The sequence below is a fragment of the Ciconia boyciana genome, chromosome 1 (assembly GCF_034638445.1).
Source record: "Ciconia boyciana chromosome 1, ASM3463844v1, whole genome shotgun sequence".
NCBI lineage: Eukaryota > Metazoa > Chordata > Aves > Ciconiiformes > Ciconiidae > Ciconia > Ciconia boyciana.
Window position 1 is genome coordinate 199,978,785 of NC_132934.1, and position 15,276 is coordinate 199,994,060.

At 40.1% G+C, this 15,276-nt stretch overlaps 1 protein-coding gene across 3 annotated transcripts in view; it reads left to right on the forward strand.

The window, feature by feature from the left end:
* Positions 1–15,276, forward strand: part of ZDHHC20 (zDHHC palmitoyltransferase 20) — a 49,799-nt gene that overhangs the window by 11,144 nt on the left and 23,379 nt on the right. For 2 of the 3 annotated variants that reach the window (XM_072850505.1, XM_072850503.1), the window contains exons 2-3: positions 8,539–8,565; positions 12,942–13,036. In XM_072850505.1, the coding sequence (XP_072706606.1) occupies positions 8,539–8,565; positions 12,942–13,036 (122 nt within the window). The remainder of the gene's footprint in view (positions 1–8,538; positions 8,566–12,941; positions 13,037–15,276) is intronic. The other variant, XM_072850504.1, reaches the window with a different exon arrangement.

Consider the following 15,276-nt stretch of genomic DNA (forward strand, 5'->3'; position numbering starts at 1 on the left):
TCAGATGCTTCTCAGTTTCCATGCCTTTCTGCCAATTCTGTTTTTTCCTATTCCTCTGATATGCCAGAGGGAGCGCAGCTTGCTGACTCGTGCAAGTAAGAACTCTCTTTGTCTTTCAAGAAGAAACCAGACTTTCTTTTGGCTGTGTCTGATAGCTTAAAGGCAATATTGGAAACAATTTATGTGCAGCACTTCCAAACTACTGAGTGATAAAGCTGTTATTGTTACGATAAAGTAGAATTTTTGGGAAAGAATTGAATGAAGAAAGTCCAATAATTCGAGTAAGCAGCTGAGGAAAGTGTGTAGAAGTAATGCTAGGGTTTAAAATCCATCAAAATGTAAATAGAATGAGCAGTGGCAATAGTGATTAAATAGCTGAAGAAAATCAAGTTACGTTAGGTTTCTTCGGGCAATTACGGTAAATTGGAAGTGAATAGTGCTTCTCAGGGAGTAGGGCTTTTCAGGGACAACAAACCTGGTATGTTGCTGCAGCTGAATGCTAACTTCATATGCAGAAAAAGCCTTTAGTTATTTGGGCTGATACATCTCTTGATACATTATGGTTCTTAGTGTGGACACAAGTGTGGGACTGTGAGGTTAAGACCTGGCAACATGTCCTCTTGCATGCTAACCAAGTGTAACTCTTGGTTTTGAAATTATTTAAAACATGCAGGTACCCTCGGTGAGAAGACCATTGGGAGACCTTTGGTATAACTTTCAGGAATATTTTGTAGAGGCAGAGGTGAGGAGCCATCTGTAGGATTTTGTGGGTTCCAGAAGTCAGCTGCCTTCGTAGCTGTGTTTTTGAACTGTGGAAGTGGTAGCATAGAATTTACTGTTCCCAGAATATACAGCAGAAATCTTTTCAGTTGTCATAGCTTAATTCATCGCTAAATGTAACTCAGTACCCAAGGAGTATCTTGCATTGATTATGCTAATTTCTGCTGTAGCCTTGTTTGTATTTATGCATGTACTCTCTGCATTGAGGCTGAAAAGACCTTGGCTAAATAAAAAACTCCTTTATTATTGGGATAAGAGAATGTTTTCTGGGCAGCAAGCCTCTGACTGCTCTAAATTACTTGTTGTAGGGAAAGAATTATGTTAATATTGTTTTAACCATACAACAAATCATAACGATGGCTGGTAACAAATAACAAAAAAGGTCTGCAGCGCAGCTTGAACTGCCTTATTTGAAATATTAATTCATTTTACCTGTCCCTGTGATAATGCTTCTTTGAATCCTGTAGCAATGGGCATGGCGATCATGAACATAGAAAATCTGGTGGCCATAAACAACAGAGTATCCCCCTTGCAGCAAAGTGTCTCTTCCCTGGCTGCATTTTCTTCCTCCATTCTCCTCCCACCCCAGATTTCTCCTCCCCACGCACTCCCTGCAGTGCCTTTGAGGGCATCATCTTGTGATCACTTGAAGTCACAGAGTAGCTCACTCAAGTGATGTTGCTGTGCACAGTGTGTGTGAGGAGTTTGGGCTCTAGCTCATGTGCTTGTGGAAATGGCTGCACTGCTTTAAGGCATCAGTGGCCCTGGCAGGGTTTACTTTTCCCTCTGATGACTGACTGTGCATAGCCCAGGACAGCGAGAGGCCATTCACTGCCATTCACCCTTCATCACTGCAATTCCCTGCTGTTTGTGGTCACTCAAAGTTGCCTTCATTGGTAGCTCAAACCTGACCTGAAGTGTCTGGGAAGGCAAGTGCTCGCTTTTGCTATGTTTGTCTGCCATAGGGGAGTGGGTAGATGGTTAAGAGGAGTAACTTCATACACCCCTGCAGCAAGAGTTGTCCACCACAGGTCGTGCCTCTGAAACAAGCATTGTGTTAGACCTGGGCGATGGTGCACCCGTGCTGCAGACCAGCCCCAGGCAGCGCTACTGCTGCGGCATGCAGTGTGGCAATGCATGCTTCTTCATGCCGGCGCAGCACGAAGGCCTGTGGAGCCACCTTTCCTGCCTCACCGTTCTATAAAACGTTACTTTCTGAATTACCTGGCAGTGCATTGTGGGGAAACCTGTGTCCTATTCCTGGGGATCTGGAGTAAAAAAACTACATCAGTCTAGCACCATATGAAGATAAAAGTTCTAGGTTCATATGGCTCAAATTTCTGTAGAGGACATTCATTCCAGCTGGTGGCAAGTCATGTGTGCAATTCCTGGGCCCCCATAGCCTTTCAGCAGGGACCTGGCAGCATCTTCCTGCGTTGGCTTTTGGCTACGTGATGCTGTCAACTCAGTCGTCTTGAGTCATTTGTCTAAAAACAACTCCCTGCTGCTTAGGGAGGAAAGCGCCTAGTGGGTGCCTGCCAGTCAGGAAATAAGAAATAGCTCAGTGTGGAAAGGTCACAGAATTACAGCTTTTCGAGAACAGTGGATAGGTGCTAAGGTGCTTCATGCTCTGGCGCTGCCCTGTATCAGAAGTCAAATGAGTATTTGCTCAAGGAAATTCACACACTGTCTGTCCCACTTGTGTCAGTAAGTAATGTTTCTACCATCTTGTGAGTGATCAAGGTCTGCATTTGCAAATGGGAATTACGTTACCATAAATCTAAGTTATCCTTTCAATTAAATGCCATTCTCTGAACAAATGAGAAACTTGGGATAATGTCAGTGGTGCTTGCCTTTGCAGATAGGGTAGTGCCCGTGGGGAGTTTCTGTTGAGTTTCAGTACTGGTAACTTCTGGAAATGTGTGTGTACATATTTTAACCCTTTTCCTTAAAAACTGAGAAGAGTTAAGGCTGTACATCTGGTGAAGGGATGCAATTGCACATTTATCACTCTTTCTTCCCACCCATGAGGAATGTCAGCCAAAATGTGAATGTTACTTTTGAGATTCGTGGAAAGGCTGTAATACCCGAAGTATGACTCCTGCTAGGAGCCATCGTGGGAGGGGACAGGGGGACATAAACATAGCACATCAGTAACAACATAGTTCTTTTCCTTTTCTATACTTCTACATTAGTTGCAGTTGAATTTCTTGCTCTGCAAGGAGCATATCTGGCTTTGATTGGAATATGCCTTTTAGGGAAGTAGGGAGATGTGATGTGTGGGTTTTGTAGACTTGTGGGGTTTTTTCTTCCAAGGTTGAAGGTGAATGTGTCATCTTCTAGCATGCCTCTTGCAAGGTCTTGGCAGATCATTCCACCTCTGTTCCTCAGAATAGAGAGATTTGGGTTTTTTCCTATTATGCAGTGGTTTGGAAGGTGCTTGAACACTTCATAGCAATCCTGAAAATAAGCCTGAAACTGAAAGCAAACCAGCTCCCTAAACATACTTGTTCTTCCAAGATGTTCTGGGAGGTTTCCTTGAGGCAGCTTTAAAAATTCTCCAAAGCTTTCTGAAATTTGCATCTCTGTCAGTTTGTACTCCAAGAAAAATTCTTCCAACAAATGACATTTTCCCCCCAGTCTCATTTGTTACACAACTAATGATGTCCCTATGTCTGCAGGATTGTTTCCTGTGATAATCTATAGGCTTCCTCCTCTTTCATTCTTGTGACATAGGTGAGATCAAAGATAACAGACAACAATGGAGGGAGGAGTATCTAGAAAGATGTGTAATGAACAAATGGGGTCATGAAGGAAAAAGTGTCTTTGCTGCCAGGAGTGATGCTAGGTGTCTAAATCAAAACTAAGACAACTTCTTTCTCTGTTAAAGTCAAATCTGGAATTTCTGCTTGTCCTCCAAGCTGACCAAGTTAAAAACTACATTTGAACGCAGCCTAATAAAAAGTTGTATTGTGTATTTTGGAGGTAGTATTCTGTAGAAAGTGAAATCACGTACTTAGTTTTGTGTGCTTCATATTGCAGTGACCCCAGAGCGTTGGGAGGTCCACTGTATAAGCTGCTCAGTGGTGCAGGACCAGCTAGCAGAGCATATTGGGCCTGTACGTCCCTGGACAAGCTGCAGCAGCATGAAGTTCAGTGTAGGCCCGTTTACCTCCCTTCACAGGCAGGCTTTGCTGAGCTCCTTCCTTAGTCAGACTGATTTTGGAAACCCTGAGGTAGCCAAGGTAAAGCTCTGCGCTGCAGTTGGACAGCCAGGACTCATTTACTTCATTCGACTTGCTTGGTGCTGTAATGCTGAGATGTTGAATCCTTTGAAATTATGAGGCCATAGTGGAAACTCATTGTGCGTGTGAGCACGCAAGTGCCTTCTTCTGAGCTCTTTGAAGTGAACTGCAGCTTTCACTGTCTAGTCATATTTTTATCCTTCCTTAGCAATATCTTGCTAGAACTTTGTAAGTCTTCTCGAGAAACCAGAAACTTAATATTAAGAAGCCAATCATAAGAATATTTTTGCTCTTATTTTTCCTTTTGTAGCTGAACAATAGACTGATATGGGGATATATTTTAAAAGCCTCAAAAGAACAGCTGTTTTACAATGCTTATGTTTGTGAAATATGGACAGGTTTGTGCTGACTGCAGTGCTGAAGGCACTAACTTGTGCTTATACATCTAATCTAGTGTATAGTGCTGTTGCATCCTGAGGTTAACATATAAATCGTATGAAGTGCTTATTTTGTTAAAAAAAAAATCAATAAGCAAAAAGACAGTGCAGCTTTTTCCCCCATGCCCCAAACAAGAAACCATGTTTTAGAAATGTTTAAAGTGAAAATGGTATTAATTTAGCGGAAGGTAACGGCAGTATCTAAGTAGTTAGAAGCAGTAGAGGAGAAAAGAAATAGAGAGCTAAGCTTATAACTTAAAACTACAGGCCAGGAGTGGTGGGCCACAATGGTAATGTCTTGTTCTGTGGGTTTTTTTTCCTGAACCAGAGTTCAAAAGCTAGAATTGATTTCTTGATGTTATAAAGCTGCTTGTTATATTGCCACCCTAGCAAATACTTAAAGGACTGTTTTATGTAAAGATTAAATATTAACTTGCTTAAAGGACGGCTTTGCTTTGTAGTATAAAGATCCTGTAAAACTGTTGATTTGCTATTTGCTGAGTGAATTTGGACTAGTAGGATTGTTGTTCATTTAATCTATCTGACAGTGGGAATAACAACGGTGATAGGGATAGAAACAGAAACACTTAACTTGCACAAACTTCTGAGGCTAAAGAGAACTGGCCATCTTTTAATTTTATTTCATTTGAGGATGATAAGACAGGATGAAAATCAGAAGTGTTTCAGTGTTGGCTTTTACCTCAAACTGCAGGAGTTTGCCAAACTAAAATTGTTCTGCACAGTCTAATAACTGCATTCTGACCTAAGGGACCTAGGTACGAAAGAGAAAATTATCTTCCTGGTGCTGTGAAGCTTTAATTAATTTTTATGAAGTTTATTTAGGGATCTTTTTGATGAAGTCTCACAGGTGATATAATCTTAAGCTGTTTTTCTGCCTGTAAAGACTGTTCATTATTTTGAGTCTTCAAACATCAAATTTGGCTCACAATTCTGTTTTGTACCGAGAGCAGAAATGAGGCTACAGATTCTGGAGTGCTTTAACCAGAATTACTTACAAAAAATTTCCTGTAGTTTTATAGATAACAATGTTCTCCCATCCCATTAGAGGATAATTAAGAACTTTTTTATATTTCTTGTCTAGGGAAATACATGTTTGACACCATTTCCCACAGCATTCTCCTGGAGAAACTGGCTGCTCATGGCTTGGACAGGCATATGCTTCACTGGGTAAAAAACTGGCTGGAGGGCTGGGCCCAAAGAGTTATGGTGAATGGAGTTAAATCCAGGTGGTCACAAGTGGTGTTCCCCAGGGCTCAGTATTTGGGCCAGTCTTGTTTAATATCTTTATCAATTATTTGGACGAGGGGATTGAGTGCACCCTCAGTAAGTTTGCACATGACACCAAGCTGGGCTGGAGTGTTGATCTGCTTGAGGGGAGGAAGGCTCTGCAGAGGGACCTGGACAGGCTGGATCAATGGGCCGAGGCCAATTGTATGAGGTACAACAAGGCTAAGTGCTGGGTCCTGCACTTGGACCACAGCAACCCCATGGAATGCTACAGGCTTGGGGAAGAGTGGCTGGAAAGCTGCCTGGTGGAAAAGGACTTGAGGGGTGTTGGTTGACAGCTGGCTGAATATGAGCCAGCAGTGTGCCCAGGTGGCCAAAAAGGCCAACAGCACCTTGGCTTGTATGAGAAATAGTGTGGCCAGGAGGAGTAGGGAAGTGACCGTCCCCCTGTACTTGGCATTGGTGAGGCCGCACCTCGAATCCTGTGTTCAGTTTTGGGCCCCTCACTACAAGAGAGACCTTGAGGTGCTGGAGCGTGTCCAGAGAAGGGCAACGAAGCTGGTGAAGGGTCTAGAGCAGAAGTCTGATGAGGAGCGGCTGAGGGAGCTGGGGTTGTTCAGCCTGGAGAAAAGGAGGCTGAGGGGAGACCTTATCACTCTCTACAGCTACCTGAAAGGAGGTTGTAGCAAGGTGGGTGTCGGTCTCTTCTCCCAAGTAACAAGCCATAGGACAAGAGGAAATGGCCTCAAGTTACACCAAGATAGGTTTAGGTTGGGTATTAGGAAAAATTTCTTCACCAAAAGGGTTGTCAAGCATTGGAAGTGGCTGCCCAGGGAAGTGGTGGAGTCACCATCCCTGGAGGTATTTAAAAGACGTGTAGATGTGGTGCTTAGGGATGTGGTTTAGTGGTGGACTTGGCAGTGCTAGGTTAACAGTTGGACTTGATGATCTTAAAGGTCTTTTCCAACCTAAATGAGTCTATATTTGTCCAGCTGTGTGCAAAGGTGTTTAATTAAGATATATGAGGGGCCAAAGACAAAGCTTAATCTAAAGTACTTTTAGTTGGTTTTTTTTTTAAGTTGACCAAACAACCCTACTCAGCAAGCTTGTTTTAATTTTCACTTTTTAAATGATTTTATCTTCTCCTTGTGTTATTGAAGAAGTTTTAACTGGAGAAATAACACATTAGTAAAATTTGAAGCAAAAACACTCACAGGATTTGCTTTAAAAATAATGTGACTTCTGTAGCATGAAGTAGTACTGAGACTGTATCATGACACAACTGGATCTGTTCTTATATTTACATGCATACTTTGCAGGTAATTGTGTGCTTCAGGTCTGTTTTTCTGTGTGGATTGTGTCCCTGTTTCAGAAACATGGGAGGAGGATGTGCAAGTATGCATAACTAATATGAAATTAAGCTATTCTTTAGGATTGACCTCCTTTAGTTTGAAGCCAGCTTTGTTCTGTTCTAAATGGTAATTTATTCCTTCTTTAGGTGGAAGGAACCGGAACCTCTTCCATTAACTTTGTAGAGGCTTCCATGGACAGTAGAGGGTGCAGAGTGGATATTTTAAGGAAGGGGGAGGGAGAGAAGCGGGGGAGGGGGGCGCGGGGGGGGGCGTACACGACACAACAAACAAACACACATCTGAACAAAAAGGGGTCACCTATACATTGAAATCCCACCTCATTATGTCTCTTGTTGACTATAAAAAGAGGCATGGTTGCATAATATAGTTGCAGACCATTTTACTATAGGTCCCTGCAGTTAGGCGAGACACATGCCACCTCTGTGACCAAAGTCACCCTTCAGAAGGAGGTCTGCAATGCATGCTGAAGCCTTGCAGATTTAAGACTCTGTGCGTCATGAAAAAGCTCTTCTGAACTGGCACACAGACTGATGACTGAGAAATGTCAGAGCTGAGAGAGGAGACAATGTGGAGTCAGGTGAACTGCAGTAGGCAGGGTGTGCTGTGTTAACCTTTTGTTCACGCTGATGATTGGAAGCTTAAATTTGCTGTATAAGATAGAGTTGGGAAAATATCCTTTCCTCATTGAATTTCAGAAATTCAGTGTCTAAGGAAGAGATCCAGCAAGGGAAGTGATAAGAACAAAGTGAGCCAGTAAGTACAGCAGCTCTCTGTTCATCATCTTATCTGAACTGATGAATGAAGTGTGAAAGTTTTGGAGAAGCCTGAGGGCAGGAGGATGTACTAGTCAGGCAGTATAAAAGGTAGATTTGAGCAATAGAATTTGCTGTTGGGATAAAAGGAGATGAGGATATAGGAGAGAAGGAAGTGGAGAGGTTTTAACTATGCCTGAAGAATTTAGGTCAGGGTAAAAAAGTCAAAAATAGCATGTGATGGGAAGAGAGAAGCAGTGGAAAAAAAAATAAGAAAGGGAAGTAGGTTACATGTAACACAGTTCCACAGGGACTTCTGTAAGAACTTCTTTTATTTCATTTTCTGCTTTCCAGCGTTACACTTGTTGGCCTAGTTGTTGACATGCCTCAGAAAACTTTGCTAGGTGCATATCTGAAGGGGAATATGCATAAATTATGATCTAGTTAATGTCTGTGAAAAGGAGTGTGCTTGCTTGGTTAGTGCAGGGAACTGGATCTCTTCAGCTCTTCCACTGACTCAACAAGCCTCAAGGGCTGGCAGGAGGAATACTAACTCCTGTTTTACCCCAGAGGTGGGTAGGGAGGCTCTACTAACACCTGAAGTACATTTTGGAGCAAGTCAGCTATCTCATATCTCACTTCTAGCCAAACATCTGATTCAATATGGATTTACTTACCATATATCTTTTTTTTTCTCTTCCAGTTACTATTTCTTCAACTGCAGAAAAAGGTAATTTTTTTTTTTTAAGATGTGAATAGTTTTGTTGCACGCAAGTCTTAAGGGACATAGAATTTAAATGTACTCTTCTATGTGTAAGCTCTGTGTAGCGAGTAGATTAGTGCCAAGAAACAAGGTAAATATTGTGAGGTTGAGTCTGTTTAGCTTCTAGGACCACAAGCTTGGGATGATGACAAGACCTGTGAGTAACGCAGCTATGATTTAGGTTTGCAAATATTTTTAAATGGGTACCTTCTAAGAACAGAAAAAGAAGGGAGAAGGAACTGCAGTAGATCCACAAGTCCATTTTCTGTTTATTCCTGAACACACCCTGTGACCTGAAAGACTTCTGGAGGAGGAATAATTGTTGTTCTACTGCTTGCTATCTTCGAAACAGCTTACCAAATTCTTCAGAACTCCATTCTTTAGGATTGGTTAGAAATGTGCAAAACACAACCATTTCAAAGGTGGCTGCACATTATAATTTTAAATTTGTAGGTCAAGTGGTTAAGGCCTTATTTTGACTAACTTTACTTAAGTCTTCATATGGGCTTTGGCAAGTATATGCCACAGTGGGTAGTACTTCTAGAGATACAAACTGACCAAAAAAATCCATCATTCTTGCTCTGCCACTTCTTTTAATTGTGAACAAAAACTAGTCTAAAGGATGATTCAATTCCAGAAGTTCAAAATACAGGGGTTTTTATAAAACTTTTTTTTTTCTGTAAAAATACAAGTGATTGATGGGATATTTGTTTGGGAGTTATTTCAGCTTATGGGGGGACATGAGTGGTAGATTAAGCATAGATTTGCATTTTGACTATCCACAGAGGGCTGTCTCCAGAGTGTGAGACCATGGGTAAGAGGCTCTCCATCTCTTAAATATTTTTTGCAAAAGAGCATAGAATTTGAAGCTAATCTGGCAGTTTTCTTCCTGGTGGGGAGCATCCCCACCAGGTGAAAGGAAGGAACCTTGATGGAATCTGTCTTCTTTCATCTTCTAATGAAGAGGTGAAGGAGTGGGAAAACCTCCAAAATAAACTGTAAACTGTTCAAGATGGGAGCTGTGTCTTACCCTGGATTTTTACATCACATTGCAGAGCTGGGCTTCACCTAGACTTCACAAAATTCTACAGATTGCTGCTGTGCTTTACTGTTGACCTGTATATGAATAAGATTTACTTTCTAGTTTCTTCTGGAAAGGCAAGATCTATGTCTCAGTTAAGGAAGCCTGGCAGAGCAATGATGTTGGTGTTGCATAGTCAGATCTCTGGCTTAATACAAATGCGGTGCCTGTCTGACTGAAGCAGGTGCTTTTAAATCTACCAGAGAAGAAAAATGCTTGATTAATTAATGAGACTGACAGTATAGTTGGAACCTGACTGTTAGGCTTTTAATAGCTGTCACCTGTATGCTTTTTGCACATTCAATTCTAAAGCACGTCACAGGCATCCTGCATGCATGAATGTCTTTACCATGGAGGTTGATCTTAAAATGAGATGTGAAGTCTTTTTTTCGTTTGAAATGAAAGCTATCATAAGTTTTATAAAGTTCTTATAAGCTAATTCGCAATAGCCAGGAAATAACAGAAGAGTCAAAAGGCCAAAGTACCAGTAACATTGCTATCTAAATCAATAATGTGCATCTTAGCAAATATATTTTGCTCCATATTTCAGTGTACTGTGTTCACATCCTTTTACTGCAGTACTTAATTACAACTTTTGTTTAAATAAGTGGCGATTTCTTCACCCCATTAAGGCTAATTTTTTCTTTGTAATTTCACATTCTTGTCTAGATTTATATCCATTAGGCTAGGGGAATAAAGGCAACTCTGAATGTCTCTTAACAATATAATATACTTCTGTTATATATTATTACTTCTCTGTAATCTGACTCTGTCTTGGAAGTAGTGTTAAGAATGATTCAGAAAAGGATGTTAAGGGCAAGTCTTAGGAGGGCTTAGCATATTTTAGGAGGATGCTAAGAGCATGTCTTAAGACATTGTCCTCCTGAGGGCATAAATTATGGTCTAATATGCATCGGTGCCTTTAAAGAGAAGTGACTTCACTTGGTCACAGCATGGCACCGAGAGTCCTGGATTGCCTTAGCTTAGCCAGGATTTCTTCATGACTGAGTCTGGCTAAACTGGCAGATATTGGGGTTTGAGGTTTTTGACGTATTTTCCGTCTAGCTTGTAATTACAAGAAAATGAGCTGAATAGGAATGAAGCTGGTTTATATTTGTACTGGAAACTGATGCAAGATGCTTTAGCGAGTAGTCTGCAGAGGAGATACTGCTACCCAAAACAGTGGGTAGATGGACTGCCAAAGCAAAGCCATCAAAAATGGTATCTTCCTCTCGTTTCTTGGGGAGCACTGACAGGACAGACACCTGTAATCGCAGTAGGAATGGCAGCACAGGAGTGGGAAAAGAAGCAAGAATTTGTTCAGTGCAGGACCAGTATGGACTCCTGATTGCAGGCTCTTTCTCCTCTAGACTGGGTGGTGTCCATCACTGGAACAGCTGTAAAGTCTTGCTATTCCTTCAGTTGTCCCAGTTTGGCTGCTGAGGACAGGCCCTTGCTTTTAATGACAGTGACAGATAGCAAGATCTTAGTTATTGCAAGAGTGCAAGAGCACTTCAACAGCTGCCTCTTTCTAGTAAATACTGGTAGCACTGGCACAGATCTGTACCCTTGCTGCAGCCAGCCTTGGTAACTGTTATTCTGTGTGTTGTTGGGGCATTTACAGCCTGTGACAAGACTTTGAGGTTCTGCTGTTTGAAGTATTGTGTGTGCACTAAAAATAATCCTTCAAAAGAATTTGAATTCTGGGGGCGGTTTTTATGGGCAGAATAGAACTGTTTACTGTGTAAGTTAGTTTTCTTGTGCCCTGCCCTCCCTCTATCTCATTTCCTCTTCCCTTCTATTCAACTCTTCTCACCCTCTTCTCCCCCAAAGCTCTGATCTGTGCAGCTGATTCCACTCCAATTTTGTGTCTGTTTCTCTTCTTTTCCAAACCAGTTTCTCATGCTTTAATTGCTTAACCACATTATGTTTGAATGTGTATAGTATGTTTTCAATAAAAGACCATTTCTAATTATGCAATGCCTAGTACAGTGATACACGAGTTCTTTCCTATCAGGATTATAATTTTAGGATGGCTTTAGAAAAAGGTTTTGCTTCTTACATTTTCAGTCAGCTCCACAGCTGCAAATTTGCCAAATGTCTCTGTAAGGTTGGAGGAGTCAGAGGCAAAGGTAAAAAGCATAACTCCCTGAAGAAAGCTCAAATATGGTTTGTTTGGGTTTTTTACTGTAACAAGCAATGAAAATCCTGAAAGATGATAAATTAAGACCACGTCTTCTGTGACTGTGCACATGCATTTTCTGAGCTGTTGGAAATTCCCAAAGTTTCAACTCTGTTCTGCCATCCATGAAGTATGTCATATGGCTTCTTAAAGGACTCTCTTTATGTGCACAGGAAAGTAGGTCAAGTTTCCTTCTTCCTGCAAATGAAGATAATATAAGTGAAGATAATGTAAATATTTAGTATGACTTCTTTTCTAAGGCTTGCTGTTCTGGCACAACTGATCTGTTTCCTCTTGACAAATAGTAAAAGAAACTGTTAGAGGAAACAAGATTGGAAGAAGCTTCCTGGGTCGTAAGGTCTGGGTCTCTGGTCTTTAAGGCAACCATATCACACAGACCCATTCATAAATTGATTGAGCTCCATACTAAAGCCACTTAAATTTTGTTACCACTGTGGTTATAATAGAAGGACTCTTCCAGATTATATTCCTGTGATGATTTGAAAGAAGATACTCAGACAATTTTTAACTCACAGACAGCTCTCATCTCAGAGTGCAGTCCTCTCCAAACCCCTGGTTTGGAGTTTTTACTGTCATTGATGACCAGTGCCTTCTATAATGGCACAATACTGTGCCATTCCTATTAGAAGGAGAAATTAAATTGAATTCTGTAGGTCAGTTATCAAATACTTTAATCTAGAACAGAATTGTAGCATCTTCTTTATCCAAAAAGGTTAGTCGCTTACATGCCACAGGTGAAGCTGTGTTCAGTTCTGGGTTGTTCCGTTTTGTTTGTTTGTTTCCCCTTCAAAGTCTGTTTTGGAATCATATGTAAAAGCACATTATTTCCTTCAGGAATAGCAACTATCACATTTGGTGATTTTTTTAAATTTTTTTTATTTTTATTTTTTAAGTGAGCACTCCTGAGTGCTAAGTCTACCTGGGGAAGAGGGTTTGATATAACTTAATTTTATCGGGTGAGTCACGGTGTAGTAGTTTAGCCCTCATCAAAGATCAGGGATTTTATTTCTTGTTCTTTTCAGCTATATTCACCAAACTCTTATTTGTATTTTATTGCAGTTGTCTACCTTGTGGTTTTTCATCTGTCATTTGTCATGTTTGTATGGTCCTATTGGAAGACAATTTTCACATCTCCTGCATCCCCCTCTAATGAGGTAAATAATAGAAAAATGTCAATGTCTTCTTTATAAATAGCTGAACTGTTTTCAGTGATGAAACTTGTTTGCAGTACTGCATGATTCACCTTTCGCTTCTCATTATCTAAAATAGAACAGCGTGACAGTGTATCATGAATGAAAATTATCAAATTAGTCTTAAAATACTGTATACTTTGTGTAATGACATTTCCTTATACAAAATGCACATTTAATTCATCACAAGTTTGACAGTCATGCACTGTGCTTTGCTATGAAGTAGCTTGCTTGAAACCCGGAATTTTTAAAACTGATAAATCAAATACAGTGACAACATTTTTATATTTCCATTTTAGGCAGTTTTGGGTAAGAAAAAGTGGTAATGCAATGTATTCTTATAACCTGGAGGACTGAACCACTTCGTAGTAAGTCAAGGGTTAAAGTTTAGTGACGATTGAAAAGTAAATCCATAGAGGAGCTTTACATAATGGCAAAAGAATGTATGATGACTGTAAGAAGTTTTCTTCTGAAAAAGAACAGTATTAATTGCAATAAGTCTGAAATTGATTACCTTGTTTTCTGTTTTCTCTAAGGTGTGTGTATGTAAGGATTAAATACTGGCACCAAATTTAAAATACTTCCCTTCCTTGGTTTTATAAAGCTTTTAAATTGGCTAAACTGTTTGAGTTTTTGGTTGCTCTCTGGGGGTTTTTATTCTATTTTTGGCAAGACCGACTTTCAGTGCTAATGTCAACCTTAAACATTTTTTAAAAGATTTAAAATCATGCTTCTAAGGAAAAGCAAACAATGCTCTGCAGTGCTTAATTATGGCTTAGAGATCTGTATCTTAGAAAGCTACAGAATATAAAGTGAAAAAGCTAAAGACTATTCTGCTGTTTAGCTAAGCAAAAAGAGTAGTACGGAATTGTGAAACCTAAAAATTCAAAGGGACTTGTCTTCAGGGTGGTTTGTTTTGGCTTTATCTGGGATGGTTCTGCAGGAAAATGATAAAGTTAAGCAGGTTAGCTAATTAAAATATGGTTGGAACAGTGTTACTCCAGGTTTTGTAAAGCTGTATGAACTAGAGCTGCTCATAAAGCTAATGCCTAGTAACTTTTACTGTCTGCTTGGATTCTTCAGTAATAGAAAACTTCTGACAGTACTTATCCTGTAGTTACAGATAGTAATGTTGTAGCAAGCTTTTCATATTCAGTGAGTGAAAGGGATGGTTTGGGCATATGGCATGTAATGAATATTTCCTATAGCAAGTGTGGGGGTAGATCAGTTTTAATACAATTTTCTTCTACAGATAGCTTTAAAAAGCAGAAAAAACAACCCACAACAACAACAAACAGCAAAAAACTCACACCAAAAAACCCCACAAAAACCAACCAAACAAAAAAACCCACCACCACTTTTTCTCTCTCTGGGCAAGCCCCTTCTGCTCATGTACCAGTGAGTAATTTATGCTGGTTTTACTTAAAACCAAAACCTAACTTCAGAATCTCCCCATTGTATGAGAGTGTAAATTTATATATTTTTTGTCATTCAAATTAGCCATTCTTGCAAAACAAATAGCATCCTGTGATCTTACTATTGAACTAAAAAAAGATTCTGCAGCTGCTGTTGTCTTAGTGTAATCCCTGTACATTTGTCATAAGAAAGAACAATCAACATTATACAAGATCCAGAAAGAGGAAGGAAACAAAGGGACTCTTTCTGTTTTCAATAAGAACTGCTGGAACCTCATTAGAAATTCTGTTAGCTATGTGGTAACAGACAACTTTTGAACATATCCTGCCATTGTCCAAAGAGACTGTGGTCTCATGGCCCTATTAATTTCTGAAATTAGAACAGAAATACAGCTGTTCGGAAAACCAAAATCCTATCCAGGATTTTTGGAGTAATATTATGATGTTACTTGGACAAATTTAAAAAGTTTTAAATCTTGTGATTTAGTTCCTTTTCTGTGCATTAATGGTTTGCCATAGAAATGTCATCTAGAGGTAGTATTTCATGTTTAATGCCACCTCTGCTTGATTCCAGGTCGTGGAGACAGGCTTTGGGTCACCTAGCAGACTCACAAGGGCAATAGGGAGGAAGGCACATTGCACTGCTGTTTGCTGGCATGATGCTTCATATCTGTCTTAAACTTTTTATGTGAGCATCTCCAGTTTTCATATTTGAGTAAATATCTAGCTTAGAGATGGTTATTAAAAAATTAGGTCAAACTCTTGGTGATGATTGAAATGTTAAAGTTT